Source organism: Pteropus alecto, unplaced genomic scaffold (genome assembly GCF_000325575.1).
Source record: "Pteropus alecto unplaced genomic scaffold, ASM32557v1 scaffold87, whole genome shotgun sequence".
Lineage (NCBI taxonomy): Eukaryota > Metazoa > Chordata > Mammalia > Chiroptera > Pteropodidae > Pteropus > Pteropus alecto.
In genome coordinates this window covers 14,679,957-14,698,193 of record NW_006443225.1, presented here as the reverse complement: position 1 = coordinate 14,698,193, position 18,237 = coordinate 14,679,957, and the positions used below count along the sequence as shown (strand labels likewise).

General features: G+C 39.4%; 1 protein-coding gene and 1 pseudogene across 1 annotated transcript in view; one reads left to right on the top strand and one right to left on the bottom strand.

The window, feature by feature from the left end:
* Positions 1–9,604: 9,604 nt before the first annotated feature.
* Positions 9,605–9,722, top strand: LOC112472626 (annotated as a pseudogene).
* A 7,917-nt stretch (positions 9,723–17,639) lies between these two features.
* KCNB2 (potassium voltage-gated channel subfamily B member 2) overlaps positions 17,640–18,237 on the bottom strand; it is a 305,417-nt gene continuing 304,819 nt past the window's right edge. The window contains 2 exon segments of the mRNA XM_006924027.2: positions 17,640–18,232; positions 18,235–18,237. The exon segment at positions 18,235–18,237 is cut by the window's right edge and continues 434 nt beyond it. Coding sequence (XP_006924089.1) covers positions 17,640–18,232; positions 18,235–18,237 — 596 coding nt within the window.

Sequence of the window (18,237 nt, the reverse complement as noted above, 5' to 3'; positions counted from 1 at the left end):
GAGAGAAAGGATTTGGTTTCCCCCTTCTAACTCTCCACCTACATTTTCATCAGAGTCTAAAAGACAGCTCAGACTCAAAAAAAAAAAGGTTAAAAACCACTGCCACCCACTTTTAACGGCGACTATAGAACTGCTGCCAATCTTTTCCATGATTACAACTATAATTCTACATTGTATTGCTTTTATAGTTTGCGAAAATGGCCGCTGACTTCCTTTGAACTCTTTGCATCTTGGTTCATCCGGAAAAAGATAGAACTTGACTCTCGTTAAAGCAATATTTTCCCTCTGAAATTTAAATCAGCCGGATCTTTCTGTTGATGATTAAACTATTAATAACACTTTGGGTTTGGGAATTGCTTTGCCCGATTTTAAGTATCACAGCCTAAAAGGCAGCACAGACCATTTCTCAGAGCTAAAGGAATTGTCCCATGACTGCCAGACACCCTTATTTCCTGGTCTGCTGCTTCCATCTTGAATGGTGGAGTGGCCCTTCTGAAGGCCGCTCATTTATAAAACAGTTACATTTATGAAGTCTCCAAAATGGGCTTCTGTGCTCACAAAGAGGAAATGGCCCTTTGGAGAATAATGGTTGATTACTTGTTCAGTGAGAGTAAAGTTTTCCATTTCCGCAAAGATTTTGTAGGCTGTTTATAAGATTTCTTTCAGTGCCTCAATGTCTGAGAAGTTCCTAGGGCAATTTCAAGCCAGTTTAAGAGAAAGTCCAAGGCCCAAAAAAGGTTCACGGGAGGTGCTTTTAGAGGAATGTCTGGAGGCAGGAAATCCTCAGCAGGCGGCCAGCAGGAAGGAGGCGGTGGCTAGGGTTCTGCACTCCCAGTCAAGGTCAGCATGGCGCAGAATCTGCCGCCTCGCCTTCCCCTGCTCATGTTTCCTTCTTATTTTATGACTATTTCCCTTGAGCCTTATTCTCCAACCCTGAAACAGTGATAAGTAAGAAGTGGGAGAGAGGGGGAGGCTGTGATCAGGCTTAAAAAAAAAAGGAAAGATGAGCCCAGATGCTGCTCTCCCACCTCCATCCTGTGCATTTCTTGGTTTAGATTATCCCTTAATACCTTGCACTCCAGCTGCGGCCTCTCCCACTGGACTGAAAAAAAAAAAAAATCCAAATAGTGGAAAAAATGTACAGTGAAAAATACATCTTCTCTCTAGTCCAGCCCCCAACCCCAGCCTCTTTCCCAGAAGCAGTTATGTCAAAGTAAGAAACGTCCAAACCCATAGAGAATTTTTATAAGATTCACTTAAGCCAAAACTGATGACAATTCGGGAAGCAAGATCTAAAATGTTCTGAGAGGGACAGATTTTTGCGGTGTTTGGGGATGCATTTGGAATTAAGGGGGGAAGGTAAGGAAGTCTCCATGGAGGTGGGAGAAAGCCAGGGGCCGGATTGACTTACAGGGTAGTTAACAAGGTCACGTCCTCTCTTGAGGGTGGTTTCCCCTTTGAGGGGTATTACTTCCAGCATTTAGATGCGGAAGAGAATGGACAGGGCTGGCTTAGAAACCTTTCACTAAGGAAGTCATAGGCCTGGGACGTGGCCGCCCACCATGACCTGCCCAGGTAGGAATTTATGATCAGATCTCCCTGGAGGTTACTTTCCATGGAGCCCCTGTGTCATCCACACTAGGCCGTGGTGAACATCCTGTACATATATCCTTTCGCACACATGAGAACATTTCTTTAAGGTAAATCCCTAAAAGACGAATCTCTAGGGCAAATCAAATTTTCATCTTTTAATCGATATTGTAAAATTTTCCTCCAAAGAAGTTGTAACGACGTACACGCGCACCATGTATGAGAAGGCCCGTTTCCTATGCAATGGCCGAATACTGTGTATTGTTTAAAACAATACTCTGCTTATGCTAGGAGAAAAAAGATTTCTACTTTTTGTTTTAATTTGCATTCCTTTTGAACGATGGTATGTTCCAGGCTCTTGAAATTCTTTTTGTTGTTGTCGACTATTTTTTCAAGGTCTTTTCTCATTTTTCTCTTGGGTTCTTTTTCTTACTGGTTTGGAAGAGCTTTTTTAAATTAAGTAAATTAGTTATTTGATGTTGGGATGTCATATTTAAAGATAAGGAATAGAATGGGATTTTCTGTTTCAAGCTTTATCTTCTTTGGGAAGTGACTTTATAGTAAGTATTACAAGGCAATTTCTTGCTAAAATCGGAGACAACGTGAACGATATTTTTCTAAATTAAGTTAGAAAAAATCGAATTCTTAAACTAGAAAAATGTCTCATGTTTGTTATTGTTTTTCAAAATCAGTTTGTTTCTACAAGTAATAAATGTTCGTGAAATTACACCCATCCTAAAATGAGACTTTTCAGCACAAATTCATTTATTTGTACAGGTCACAGTGATTTATTTGTGTGAGTTTCCGGGACTTCACCTTGGTGTCATGTCTAACACCTGCTTTCAGATATTTTTGAGACTAATTCTCTAAACAATATTTGTGCTTCAGCACAAAATGTAGATATGTGATTAATAGAAGTTTAAAAATATGTTTTTACAAATTGCTTGCTTCCCCCTTTCCTAATCTATCATCTGCGCTAAGTGGTTGTGGAGACAATTTAATGAACATAATTTACCACAGACTTTTTAGCAAAAAATAAATTTGATTCTGGAGCACCACAAATGATAGAATCTCGGAAATGAAAAGGACGGCGAAAGGCCATCTGGTTTGTCCTTCTTCATCCAGACAGGTTTGCACTTTCATTATAGCCGGGCGCAAATCTCTCCTAATTCTTAAGAGATCCTGGGAAGAAGCTCTCACCGGCTCTCTCGTTACCGCTAATGTGACAGACACATCCATCACTTGTGGAAAATTCGTCTGAAGGACATCTAATTTCCTCAGACTGGAGTTTATTCCCATTTCCTTTAAATGAGTCTTCAGTGAGGACCATATAAAATTTCTGTTAACCAACCACTTTAGAGGAATGGGGTTGACGGAGGTGGTGGGTGTTAAGCTCCGAGAACACGGGCTGGCACAAAATAAGCTTTCCGAGTCCGTTAGCTGCCACGATAATTGTTATCATGATTATCACTGTGGTGGGAGATGTCAGGGGCTTTGTCTGGCGATAAAGGAATGTCAGGTAATTTAGAGATTAGTAGCTGTTCCCGGTGGCGGTGGATCTGGGAGTTGTATCCTGACGCTGAATCCGGGCTCAGAGGGAGAATGAATGGTTAATGGTTGACACAGGGTGAGGGCAGGGGTGTGGAAGGACGGCCATACTTGCGCCAGCTGTTTGCCAGCCCCATGGTTATGGCTGCGAGCTCTTTGAGGGCAGGGACCCCATCTTGTTAGTCTTGGGTCCCTAGTACTTAGCACAGTGCCCAGCATGGAGAGACATGTAATATGTATAGAAGACTTCGATTTGACTGTTATAAAGATTGCTGACCAAAACACTTGTTATCATGTGAGTGTTTTTTCTGTGTTCTAATATGGGATTATAATTAAAACAAAACAAAACAAAACTGTCCTTGAACATATTGCTGTGTCTCAGGTGAGCCCTCTTTTTTTCATCTATCCCACTGTCTTTGATTTGGCCGGAGACATCACTGTGACTCTCCTCTGAAGGTGCTTCAAGTTCATCCAGGCTATTTGTGAGTTACAGAGTCCAGAATTAAACCCTGTGTCTTGTTACAACCTTGAGCATTGTGTTGAGTTCTGATATTTCACGCTCTGTGCTGATGCTTCCTGACATCTCGCTGGCTTCCTATGTATGTGAGGAATGAGAAGGTTCAAAGTCATGTGAGGTGTCCCAGCGTTTCGGCCGGTGGAATCAAAGGCTTCCATAACATTTTCTCCCTGATGAGGGTTATTGACCGCTTTGCAAATCAAGCTCTAAAGTTCTTGCTATGGGACTTTATAATCTTTAGCTCTTAGCAGACCGTCAGAGGAATCAGAAGGACTGAGAGATGAAACTCCGGGGCTTGTGCTCAGTTGCGGCTCCAGGATTGTCTCTTCTGTGCGGCTCCAGGATTGTCCCTCTGAGTCATGCTGTCGAGCCCATCTGTTTACATGAGGTCGACTATGGGAAAAGGTGGAGAAAGGAGGAGAAAAACCTTTTTTTAGTTCTCTTCGAGTAGACGCCATGCTGTTCAATCCCTTTCCCACCTCCATCTTGTTTTTGTGGCCCAGATATGCACTGTAGGATTTATTTTCTAGGGTCGGAGGTAGACGGTGAATAGAGAGGACTGGAGAAGAAAGAGGGGACTATCCCAGATGGGTGAGGAGTTTGCACGCCACCTGGTCGACAAGGGGAAGGGGAGGAGAACTGCTTTTGTTTCGTTTCTCTTGGGTTAGATGGAATTCTAGGGCAGGTGACTTCTCCCAAGTATTTTCTCTCTGCGTCCTGACCTTTCAGAGGAGAGTTTGGGAAATGGAGTGTGATGGATGGACTGGAGAAGCCTGTGTGGGAGATGTCTATTTCCTTATGCGGCTAGATTGCTCTTCCCTTGGGGACTGCCGTCATCTGGGATGACTGGACAATCCTGTGGACCTTTTGACCGGAATGGCTGCTCCTGGGTGGTGCATTAAGCCTGGAGGGTGTGGGTACAGCAAGCTTTTGGGGATCTCTTTTTCCTTTATATATGGCTCTGGACCTTGAACATTAGCCCAGAGCAGAAGGGGTCTTGCAGACTAAATGGGCAGTGAACTGCACGTTGTGTCCCTGTGACCAGGATGGGGCCCTCTTGCTTTAGGAAGATGCGGGGTGGTATCTGAGCTAGGAAGGCAGAGGGAGCAAATGGAGGTGAGTGTCATGGAGCCCAAGGCCAGCCCATTCTCCTTGTCACTTCTTCCCCTCCGTCGTCAGGGCCGGTGTTGGGTGTAGAGAGATCAGGCTCTCCGTAGTCCTAGCTGTGCTGGGTCACAAATACGCCGGCGATATTTTTCTTAATATTTATAGCCATATCTTATTAATTTATCCAGGCAAGTGTCCTTGGCCTGAAGAGCAGGGAAATGTTGTTGAGATTTGCAGTTTCTCCAAAGGTGTCCTCCTTGAAACTTTTAGACAATTAAGCAAGGGTCTTTAAAGGAAAGACTGTAAGGCACATCCCTCAGCACTTCGTTAACAAAGAAAATGAAGAAATTTTATTTGATGGAAAGGCAGCGTAGCAAAGCAAGAGCCAGCATGGGCCTAAATGGTCAGGTGTCCAGACTCTGTAGCCAGGATGCCTGGGTTCAAATCCTGGCTTTACTAGCTGTGTGACCTTGGGCAAGCTACTTAACTTCTCTGTGCCTTGATTTCCTCTTCTGTAAAATGGAGATGCTAATAATACTGGCATTATGAGGATTAAATGAGCAAATATATGTATAAGACTTGGCACATGGTTAAGTGCTATATAAGAATTTGTTAAATACATAAGCCTCTCTCCTCACTACCTGTTAACCTTTTCACCTTGGAGAGTTGGACTCAATTGGTGGTCTTCTCATCTGCCTCACTGGCCAGGCAGGACTGGCTATGTAACTTGTGACCTAATGCAAAATGAAAATACAGGGTTCCTTGCTCAAAAATTATTAATAATTTCAAGATGGCTACAGCAGAGCATTCAGTCAAGTCCAGGGCCCCTCTGAGCACCAGCACTTCTGTTAACTGCATAGGTCGCATACCTACGGAGCTGGCCCTGGGGTCAGGCGTTAAGACTTGATTTACCCAACAGGGACTGTCTTGGTTTTAGGAATGGCAGTGGGGGACTATCTCTGATGATCTCATCCCAGAGTTCTGGCAAAGTGGTTTGCACTGAATTTTTAAAAAATATGAAGCAAGTGACGTACCTCCATCCATAGGCTATGTGAAAGGGTTCATTTGAAAAGGAGAGTATTTTGAATGGCAATGGATCCAACTTGAAGTTTTTCCAGATTTAGAAGTTTTATCCTACACTTCCTCCAATAGCTACCTGTCTCAACAGTCAGTAATGAGGTGTCAAGAAATCATGATTGTTGGGTGGCAGGCAGGTATGCCATGCTTGATGTAAAGTGGCTTCATGCAGAGAACTGAAATGACACAGATGATTCATTTACACATTTATTTTCTATCTTGCTTATTCTACCAGACTGGAATGGAGAACAATGCCAGCAATTTCATAGACATTTTGACATAAAGTAAACAAGTATTTTGATGTTGAACAATTATACAGACCACTACATGCATTTAAGTATGCTGATTGGTGCAGAAATATTGAGTTGATCAGCAAAACTACTAATACAAAATCACGTTTTCTTTTTATGGCGTTAAAATGCAGCAGATATGGGGACACTGATACAAACACCATTAAATGGGAGAGAAAGGCATTGTATTAATGGTGCGGGATGGACAGGTGAACAAACACGAGTATGCTAAATCGTATCCTCTTTACAAAACTGAAACCAAAACATCTCGTTTGCAAATATAATGAAATAAAGCGTGTTCAGGCGGATGAATGACACTAGACGAGACTTACCACTTATGAATAAGCTTTAGCTTCTACTGAGGGTTTGTGCTAAAAGTATTTCGACATAGTAGAAGATGAAACGCGAATGCTGATGTGTGTGTGGATGGACAAGATGACGCAACTGAGACATCTTCAAAAATAAAATACTGATTGTGCTTCTTTTCCCTTGCAGCATTCAGAGTATTCATAGAGTAGTAGGAAAACTCTCTAAAACATTAAATAAAAGTGAATGATGCTTCATGCCACTATACCTGTAAATGTAATGCCACGTGTAACTTAGAAATATGAAACTGTATTACTTAATGTACATAGCAATTTTAAGAACTATTAATTTAACTTTTAATTTCTGATACTCTATATTCCTTAGGTTTTAAAAATAGGTTTAAGTGTTTTTAATCTGGGAGACGTTAGGGACTTAATAGAAACTATTAAAATCTCTACAACTTGAGGAAAAAAATAGGTTGTACATCAACCCGTGTTATAGGGGAATCTCCTATGATTATTCCCAGCAAGGCTTTTCATGTGCATTAACTACTCATCGTTTTATAGCTTCACCATAAGTTTTCATAAAATTACTTTGTGAATCTTCACAGAGTTGTCCTGAGTTTAACAATAAGATTATTGTTGTAATTCTAACATTAAACATTGAATTAATGAGTTTTAGGAGTTAGGCATACTTATTTTTAATAATATATGACTCTAGTTAACCAAAAAAGCAGTAGACAATTCAGGCTCCCCCTCCTGACCCTAAACCCACTCGTGTCTCACGCTCACACGTACAAGCACGTCCGGCCTTCTCAAAAGCCAGTCGACTTTAAAAAATATATACCTTATAAACTGGAGTTTCCCCCACCGAACTCATTTGGAGATTGGCCTTTCTCTATGAGCTTTTCCTTTCTCCTTTCTCCTTCCTCTCCCTTCATCTCCTCGTCCCCTCTTCCACCTTCCTCACTCCCCACCTGCAGGCCTTTGAAAGTCTATAGAAGTTAATTTTGTAGATACCCACGTTCAGTTTTTGGAGACTCAAACGAAACTAACACATACTCTTGACAACTGGACGTCACTAGATGGGTCGCTTCTGAGAGATGTATATCCTTGGACCAGTGAAAAGAGCTAATGACAGGCAGGTAAGCAGTCACCACGTATTTTATAGGACAGTGGTGAAAGAAACCATTTAAGGCAGGTCTACATCGGCAATGGGAAATGCTTTCAGCAGTGGTCTGGGAAAACCAATAGCTATTTCTCTTTAGTTCGTTAGTAGGCAACACTTTTTAAACTGAATTACGTGACATATTTAGACTATGTAGATATGACGCAGAGCTTTTTCTTACAAGCCCGAAAAGACAGTTAAAAAATACTGCTTCAGTACTTATAGTGAAGAATGCACAGATTGAAATGATTCAAACAGTGAGCCATTTTAACTAAAGGCGTCTGCCTCAGACCTTTTTTGGGCTAGAGTAAGCAGCTTTTTTTGTGGAGTAAGCAGCTTACAGCCACTTTAGTACCGTGGTCTATGTAAATGACACTGTAACATAGTCTGTTGACATAATAAGATGAAACAGTCACGCTGGCAGCTTTTAAATGCAGCAGACATGGACAGTCACGTTGAATTTTTACATAAGCTATGTAGAGACGAGTAATAAATACATTTAGTGAGCTGGTTGGTCAGCATAATGCTTTATCTGATTACTATTTACTAAGCTAGGGACTTTAGTTTTTGAGAAAACAGGTAGGAATACAGTATTTAGCAGGCTGTAACTAAATAGTAATAAGATCTAAACTGTCATGCAGTTATGCTTTAGAACACATTATTTTTTAAAGCATAAGTTGATTGAAACCCCAAGTTTTCATAAAACTACAATGTAAAAACAAAACAAAAACCTCAAATGCCACCCCCAACCCCCAATCTTTGTTAAAATGAAATTCTTATTTTCAGTTTACCACTAATAGATATTGGATACTCTGGAGGTGAAATTTTAGCATACCTTGGACATTTGCAGATTCAATGGAAGATCTTCCCAAAGTCAGTCTGTCTTTAATATGAGTTAGTTGTATCCCCCCGATTCCACTATGATACCCCCTGATTTGGCCAGAGCGGCTGCATTTAATCAGTGCCAGGAGTCTACAGTGTGCTGTACTATATACAGTCCTTGGTCGTCACCCAGCTCTGACACGCGAGTAGGAAAAAAGGGTTCTATCTAAATTTTTGTGACCTGACATTTTAAACAAATTGAAATAGCAAATGAGCTTGCTATCTTTCTTGGTTAACAAAAGATTTTAACATTAAAAACAAGTGAAACAAAAAGTCTCTGCTGAAGCCTGGTGACAGTCTACACTTTAGATTGTAAAAACAAAATTTAATACAATATTTTTTTTTAACACTGAAAGCATTTATCCTCATTTTATAGTTTATTCTGGCAAATAGCCAATTCCGGGAAGTCTGGAACCAAATTTGGTTATGAATTGTTTTATGATATATATAAGTTTACAAATATTTAAAGCATAAAGATGGAACAGTATGTTGAATATTCACATAAGGACTAAGTATGTTTAATTTTCTGGTAATAAAGATGGTGAAAAAGACTCTTCAAATACATAACACATCTAAAGTCTTACTAATTGTAAGAAGTTGATTTTTCTCTAAAAGAATCTGACATTTGTCTATTAAACATTAAAAATGTAAGGCTATTAGGTAAAAAAAAAACCAAAAAACCTGCATTACCTAAGTTTTCAGAGCACATTATTTGTCCAAATAATGTTAATCTTTCTTTAAAGCCACATGAGGTGAAGAAACATATATTTGTAATTTAGGAAATACAATGCTCTCTATTAAGGTAACAGTGAGTGAAAACCTACATTTATATTTACACACGCATTTAGAAATTTGACTGTTTGGGAAGCCACAGAAAAATTTTAGAAGACTATGTTATTAGCACACAAATGTGAGCTGAATGATTTCTTTTGGAATACTTAAAAAAAAATACCTCCTAGTGGTCAGGTATTGTGCTACGTGCTTTACTACATATCATCTCATTTAATTTAGAATAGTCTTTTAAAAAACATTCATTTATAGTAAAATGAGACATGTTAATTTCAAATGACCACCTAAAGATATTTTTACATGAAAAAACTTAAAAAAAAATCCTAATCAGTCTACAGCCATACCACCCTGAACACTCCCAATCCCGTTTTATCTCGGAAGCTAAGCAGGGTGGGGCCTGGTTAGTACTTGGCTGGGAGACCACCTAGGAAGATCAGGTGCTGTTAGGTGTAAAACAAAACAAAAAAAATCCTAATCCAAATATAAATGATTTCTAATGAGATGTACAACAATGTACAATTTTCCAATACGGCCTTCTCTCCACCCCTCACACCTTTTACTAAAGTTTTGTTTAAACTGCTATTACAATTTTGGCCAAGAACCATATACAAACTACCAGGGTAATATCAGTTTTCCCTGATCAAAATGTTCGTTACCCTTGAACCATGCTAATGGTTTGCTTGCACCTGCCCTTGACTTGACACCCAAAGCCCTGTCATCAGGTAGACCCTCGGGAAGGATTGCTGGGGGGTCCTGCAGACAGGAGAGGAATGAAAGAGCAGGATCCGAGATCAGAAGAATCTGTTTCCAAACCAGCAGGGCGCAACTTGAAAAGAAGGTGAAAGGGAGCGAGGAGGCCAGGCCGCGTCCACAAATGGTTTCCATGGTACCCCAGGGCACAGTAGGTAATGTTAATAAGTTGTTCAGTGATCTTGCTCTATAAACACATTTGCCCACTTATCCTCACTTTTTCAAACAAAACCAAGCAAGCAGACACACAAGCGACAGTATGAAAGAGAAAAGCTTTCAGATCGAAAGCAAGGTGTGAAGAGCAGGCATAGTCATAATGCAGTTAAATGTGAGGTTATTAAGAATGCTTCGGTGTGCTAATGGTACCTTATATTTGCTTAATAAACCTTTTTTATACATTCGCTGTTGAATTTTTAATGGTTTAATATCATACCTCTTTAAAATTGCATAAGTTTGAAGCTTGGCTATTGTATGACAAACCTAGTATTTTATAAGTTGCAGATTTTTCTTTTTTCCTCTTTTTCCTTTCTTTGGCTTTGAACTTAATAGGAAGATCTTGCGAATTCTTTAGTGAGATTTTCATAGTACATACATATTTGTTAATTCTGGCAATAGCATTTTGTTGGATAAGTAATTTAGGTAATATCAGTATACATTACTTTCTGTGCAGCTGTTTTCTTTACAAAAATCCTAATTTCAATTAAACATTATGATGTGAATATAATTTGCAGGTTAAAATCATAGCCTAACCCATATGCTGCAAATAAGAATGTGAGAAGCTTCTTGGTTTAAACATGGCAGAAATCTGACTGTAGTAGAATTTCTGGCTAGCATGCACAGATGTCTCTCGAGAGTTTAGAAACTCTATCTATCTATCTATCTATATCTATCTATCTATCTATCTATCTATCTATCTATCTATCATCTATCTATCTATCTATCCATCCCTCTATCTTGGCCAAGGACAAATCAGGGGCATTTCAAGTTCTACTTGTAATCTTCAGGTAGAATGGATATTGTGGGTTTTGGAGTTCATCAGCCCATTAGCTTTATTTTCACAGATCCATGATTCTTAAAAAAATCACTATTTTGTGTTCTTGTCTAGCTTCCCATTAATGCTAGAAAGGCCAGAGCATACACCGAGTATCTAGAGTACATACTAGGGCATTGTTACATATTTAGCCAAACTCGTGATTGTTTTGAGGGAATTGGCAAGCAGGAATATTCTTGCTTTACAGAGGGTAGTGATACTTTTATCAGATACTTTGGAATAAGAAAAACAAAACAGAGAAATGACCACTGAAAATATGTCTGGGATGCACTTGTGATTTTGGCTTCATGTGCGCCTAACGGAAGGTGGAAAATGGTAGAGAACTTACAAGTTCTCGTTACCACGTCCTGCCGGTAGGGAATTCCACCTTCTCTCAGAGCGACCCCTAGAGGTCACAAACAGCGGGATGGCGGGGCGCCTGACCACGTCCTTTCTGAATCTGTGCGTCTCTGCCTCTTGTCTGTCGCCACTATTCTGTCTGTTTCTCTGGGTCTTGATTTTGAAAGTCTATATTTATTGTCTTGTATGCCACCTCAAATCCTTTTTAGTTTGAAATAGAGCAAAAATAACTAAAAGAAACACGACTCAGCCATATCGATTGCCAGCACTGCCCACAGTGGATGGGAGACAGCCTGCATGGCTCAGGCTGGCATGGAGATTTCATCGGAGCAGCAGGCTGTGATGGCTTCTGCCAGGGCGTATGGACCAGAGTTTAAACAAATAGAACAAAACGGTTGTAGGAATATAAAAACGATGATTTTCAACATCATCTTTGCTAGAATCACATTTCCTTTGGCCGAAGTGAGCAACAGTTACATTAAAATTGTCAGTAGATTTCAAATAGCTACTCTCATTTTAAGCATGGATATTTAGAAAGCTTATGTGGTGGTCATTCAGATTCTAGATTAGGAATGAAAAGAAATCACTTGCGTCTGAGGGTGAGAAATAGTGGATTATAGAAATTATCAGACAACAAACTTAAACATATTGCCATACTATTTCCAGCTCACTCTGGAGGGTTGGATTTCACTTTAAATATGAAACCTGCTAGACTGTAAAAATTGAGGGAATTACAAGTACGTAAATTAATTTCTGGCACTTGGCAGACAAAAACATGTTTGTTGAATGAAATATTTTATCACAGCAATTCTGGAAGTATCTGTTAGATGATAAAAAAATAATTTCAGGAGAGAAATTAAAGTTGAAATTATGGTCTCAATTGTAAATTTCATGTCAATAAGAAGTGTTTAGTCTAAATTTTATACAAGTATATACATATACCTAATATAAATTTCTCTGCTTAACAATGTGTTTAATTTACTTACATATTTTTTAGCCTTTCTTCCTTTTTTTTGTACTTCTATCTTTTTGTTGGCTCTGGGTTGTCTTATTATTAAAGAGATTCTCCTCCATCTCCCTTTATTTATATGTATATTTATAGGTTAAAACCCTTTTAGATTTAACAAGGAAGAGATTATGCATTAATGGCAAGTAAAGATTTATGCAATTAAGTCAGACTGTTTTCAAAAGGCGAATAGAAGAAATGGTTATTGAAATGACTAAAAGATAGCATTACATTACAATAAGCACTAACTTCAATAATATTGAATGTTCACGAACATTTTGGAGTTGGGACTTTTCCTTTTTCTTATTAGGGATGGGACTTTGAATATTCCCATATTTTTTTTAAACTTAGATTTTGTAAAGTTTTCTTTTCTTCCTTCTCTTTTTCCTTCCTTCCTTATTTCCTTCCTTCCTTCCTTCCTTCCTTCCTTCCTTCCTTCCTTCCTTCCTTCCTTCCTTCCTTCCTTCCTTCCTTCCTTCCCTCCTTCCTTCTATCCCACCCTCTTTCCTTTCTGTTCTTTTTGGGTGAGGACAGTGGCAGTGGAAAAAATACTCGATATATTTTCAAATTCACTGAACCTAATGAATAAATCCCTTCAGTTAATCTAAATAATTTTTGGATACTGAATTTTAAATATCTTCCATTTAGAAATTCAGAGGATTAAACAAAATAGTGATACATTGCTAAAATGTTGCCTATACTCAACAGGAAGTAAGAAAAACCATTAAAATGCTTTGTTTTTAACCACATAACCATCAACACACTACTAAAATCTAAAGTTATAGATTTTCACTGGTATTAAATTCACACTAGTTAGTTGTAGACTATCACTAGCTATTTGACGAGCAACATATCTAATTGAAAAATTATTTTTCATTTTATCAGATAATAAGGAAAGACAACACATACTCTCTCAACCAGACTAACAATTTGTTACCTCAAGTGTAAATCTAAACCAATTAAAAAATAATTATGGATCAGACTTCCATTTATACCGCCTGTCTTTTTCTTAGGAAAACAGTTAGTTGGAAAAGCATTTCACTTGTTCCTGTCATATGCTTCCCTGGTTTGATAATTGAGTGATTTTTCCATACTCAGAAGAGACATTTTTCAGCAACACAAATGATCCTTTGGCTGGTTTTAAATGGGCCAGGCAGTAAGGTCCATGAAGCTGGGGCTGTATCCCAGCACCAAGCTCAGGGCCAAGCTCAGGGCCTTCTACAGAATATAGGGGTTCTCACCTAGTATTTGCTGAATGAATGAACAGTGAAATGAAAATGGATTCAATTAGACGATATTTTGAATTTAGTCTAGAAGTAGTTCAAAAGTCTACTTGTTTTGTTTCAGAAAATCTACTGGCTTTCTTAAGCCCTCTGCCTGACGTGCATGTCATGTTACATCATGAGCTAGAAATTCTTTTCCTTAACCCAGGGGTGTGTATTTTATGACCAGAATTCTAAGCTGGCAAACATGTGTTCGAGATATATTTACCTTAGGTCATTATCGTTTGGTCTGATCTGCTGCTGCTTTAAACAAACTGCTTGACTATAAATGCACCTCCGGTTTTATTTACATAATTTCAGATATTAATAGAAACAGACCCCTAACTGAGCACCCCGTGGTATAGTGGAATGCTGGACTTGATGCCAGAAGATGTGGTCGAGGCCAGGTTCTACTATTCGCCAGTGAGTGACCTTCGCTAACTTGAACAAAATACGTAACCTCTCCGGTCCTTCATTCCAGAAGGCTGTTGTGAGGATTAAGTGCAATCAGAAACTATAAGGTACTTCACATACATAAGGCCTTTTTTTTTTTTCCTATTCAAATTCCGAGAGAAAATAATGGAATTGTCGACTTTCCTCAGCCTATGTCTACATGAGAGTGAGTCCGTTTTGACAAGAAATTAATGGGAACAGACACTTAGGCCGTATTCTTCTTGTTATCAGACTTAGTCATATCGGGATAATGAGCTTGGTCTAAATGCTTGCTTCAAAGCAGTTGGTTGTGCCAAAGTGGAGAAATTTCTAGTGGAAATGTTCAGGGACTAATCAGGTCGACTCCAGGGACTCACTTAGTGTGTCATTCTTGTCTTAGCGATCCGGCCCAAAACCCTTATCCATACGCCCATTCCTGTCCTTTTCTGATGGGTCTCAATCTTTGAGCTAAAACAATCTTGTGGCAATTTACACTGGTTGTTAAAATAGCCAGAATAATCAAATTAATCATTATTTTGAGTTCATTCAAATTGACATTTGTCCTCATTGACATTTGTCCCTTGTCACTGATGTAGACACTGATGAGTGTGCTCTCCTGGGGAACGAATCGATGTGCAGTGCTTCTCGAACTGGTGATACATTTTTCAGGGGGGGAAAAAAGAGGTATTTGAAGTTATAAGAGTATCCATTTTACTAGCTGATAAGTAATATGAAACATTCTTTTATATTGAAACATATGCTATGGAGTAAAATGCAGCATTTACATGAATTTTTAATGTAAAACAAAAGACTGGAAAAGACCTCTGTGCTTGGTACATTCCCAGACCATTCCCAGCATTCATGCTCGTCTCCTGCAGTTCACGGACAAGGTGAGGAAGCGCTGCACAAGTGCATTCTGGGAGTCCTCAGCTCCCGAACTGCCTCCCTACAAACACCAAAGCCAAAGTGCTTTTTAGTGGAGCATCTTTTCCTAGCTGAAGACTTTTGGCTCAGAGGGGCTACAAATTGAAGGTTAAGCTCTCCATAGGATGTTCTTGAAAATTCTTTAACATTTAAAAAATATTAAATGAGAAGAAGTTTTAGGAAGAATGCTTTCGGAGGGGAATGTCTAGGATCCCTTATCTAGGCAAGATTTCTCATAGAAAGCATTCTGGAGCAGGATTCTCACTAGAAGGCCTCTAGTGGACACATGAAAGGTGGGATTAGTGAATTATCAGGGAAATAAGACAAATCCACTTGTGCAGACAGATAAATTTAAAAAAAAAATTGAGATCCTACAATATAGAGACATTAGAAAAATAATTGCTTCATGAGACTCTGATGTAAAGAACATGATTTTCATAACTTATTTGCTCTTCATCTAAGCAGCAGATACAACTGCTTGACTTGAAAAACTCTATAGAGGAAATTCAAACACTTTAGACTTACAAAAACTGATCGACGTTTAGTTTTAGATGCTGAAATAAGTATGAGTAATGTAAATATCGATGATTAATGACCATAAACTCTTAAAGGTTATGTTTAGAAACAAACATGAAAACCATTAAATTCTAAGCACAGTGAAAAATAAATGTTTAAAATTATTTTTAGCAATAGGGCTTCTTGGATTTCAACTAAGATCAAGACTTGTTTTCTTATCTGAGATATAATGACCAGATTCTGTTAATAAAGGAATGTTATTTCTTAAGTTAGATTCTAAATATTTAGGTTGTCTTTTTCCAGTTTTTTTTTAAATTTTAAATTTAGAATAAAATTTAGTATTTTCTTTTCTTCGAACCAACAAATAGTTGTGTTTTAAATTTGGCCCAGAATTTTCCTATTTCCCTGAACTACACACATACACACACGTACAAAACGCATTATGCTGAGGCAAAATCTGGACATTCCTGAGAGAGATCAAGAAATCATATTAATCTGAAGGCTTAAGGGAGCTGAGAAATAATTTTGTCTTGGTTTTTATTGGGGCAAAACTGAGACAAAGAGAGGTTTTCGAGACTCATCCAGGATCACACATCTGGAGCGGAAGCCTTGACTTCTTTTAAGCAAAGTGGACTTGAATGATGTGGGTTCTGGCACAGACTTCACCACAGGGTAACCCCCAGCCAGTGCCTTAACTCCTCTGGATTTCATTGTTCTCAGTAGAAAATTCTGGAAGTGGTTACAAGCATAGTCCAGAACACCCTTTGGGGACACTGGAAGCATTGGGGGGGGAGGGCGGTGTTTCTAGTTGCTGCAGTTACTAGAGGATGCTGCTGACATCTGTGGCCCTTCCAAATTGGCAGTGTCCTCTTCTCCCATTGGTAAATATGGGGTGACCCATTACTAGCTCAGGGTCTTTTTATGGTAACTCATTTCCAAACCCAACTCTATTTATGAGGGGGGTGGCAGTCTCACAAAAATAGCTCTGCTTTTAGTTTGTTAAAAGTCACTTTTTGGAATTTCCATTTTGGCATATCTGCATTCTATCCTTAGATTTTTTTAGATGGCAAAGGTTATGTTGGATACTGGTAAAAAAAAAAACAACAACAAAAAAAACAGTCATCTTTAGATGGCAAACATGTAATTAAACAAAACAAAACAAAACAAAACACCACCACCAAATCTGATTTCCAAATGTGGAGTGCCATTAAAAAAAAAAGTTTAACTATACGATATAACTTTTTATGTATTTTCAGGTTTTCTAAAAATGCACATCTGTAATAGTCTGTGGCATGATATCTAATTGCCTGGCAAAATTTCAAGCTTAAGTTCCAAATGTTTTGATATCTGGTCATTAAATCTTGCCTATGTCATGATTTATAAATAAAATCACAAATGCCATAACTAAGCCAAAAAGAAAAACGCACCCTATGAATTATATCACAAATCAATAAAAATACTGTATTCCTTTAAACAAATGTACTTAGAAGAGCTTTACAACGCAAAGCAAGACAGGTGACATGGTGTAGGAAGAGGTTGCAATTTTGCAACAAGAAGTCTGTACCGCTCCTCCAGGCTGCAGCAGCTGGGAAGGGGGTAGCTGTGTCTCAGAAAGTCGCTTCCACGAGTTCATGACACTTTTGCATCCCAGGCCCCGTTATGTACAAAGTGAGGCATTTTGCAAGCTCAGAGCACCTTGCTCCTCGCAATTACGAATGCGTGCAATGACATTTCATCCTTTCATGTACAAATTCTAAAATTCATTGTAACAGAAAAGTCGGAAGTTGAAAATCTGTCTACGATTTGAAATGAAAGGATCAGAAATGTCAGACACTGCAGAATACTGGTTCCCGACAGAGCTCTCTTTATTTGTTCTCTGTTCTTCAGTCATTTTTGTTTGTTACAAAATGCAGTCTTGACTTTTTATTTAAACAGTCTTTAAACTAAATTGTTCATGCCATGCAAAAATAACATTTTATGCATTTTTTTGGGGGAAGGGGGGGCTTCTTATTTTTTAGTTCACAGGCATTATTAACCGCGTTTTTAAGAAACAAGTTTTTTTTTTTTTTATTGCTTTTGTAACTAGTCACATGCTGGTTTCACGTGTGGGACAATAACCTGTGTCTCCCGGGTTAGAATGAATTTCTGGGGCAAACAAGTGGTTTTCCATCTTGTACCCCTCTTGACTACTGTCCTTTTTAACTTCAGCCATAGCGTGGTAAATGTCTTGCCTACAATGGTGACTCGTGTCCGGGGCGGGGGAAGAGTCCACACAGGCCTCTTCTCTTAAAGGGTCTCTTCCATCACTAGCCTTCTCTGCAAAGCAGTTGGGGCTGGAGTCTGCCTGCTTGTCCTGCCTGGTGGTCCCTTGGAGCTCTAAGAAGTCACCGTCGTCGCCAGTGTCTATCTCGGTGAAGCTCCGCCTCTCTCTCGACGAGAAAGGAAAGGGTTTCTGCTTGGGGAACCGAAGGGTGGGCCCCTTGGAAGGGCCCTGACAATGTGCGGGGACCCCGGCGCCCGGCAAGGCTCTGTCGCCCCGCGCGGGGTTTTCCTCCGAGAGGATGGTGCTGAGCAGCTGCGGGGCGGCGAGCGGGAGCTCGGCGGCGGTGACGGGCAGCGGCCGCGCGGTGCTGGGCGGGGTCTGCGGCGCGCCGCCCCGGCTCTCCCTGAAGTTCTTTGAGCGC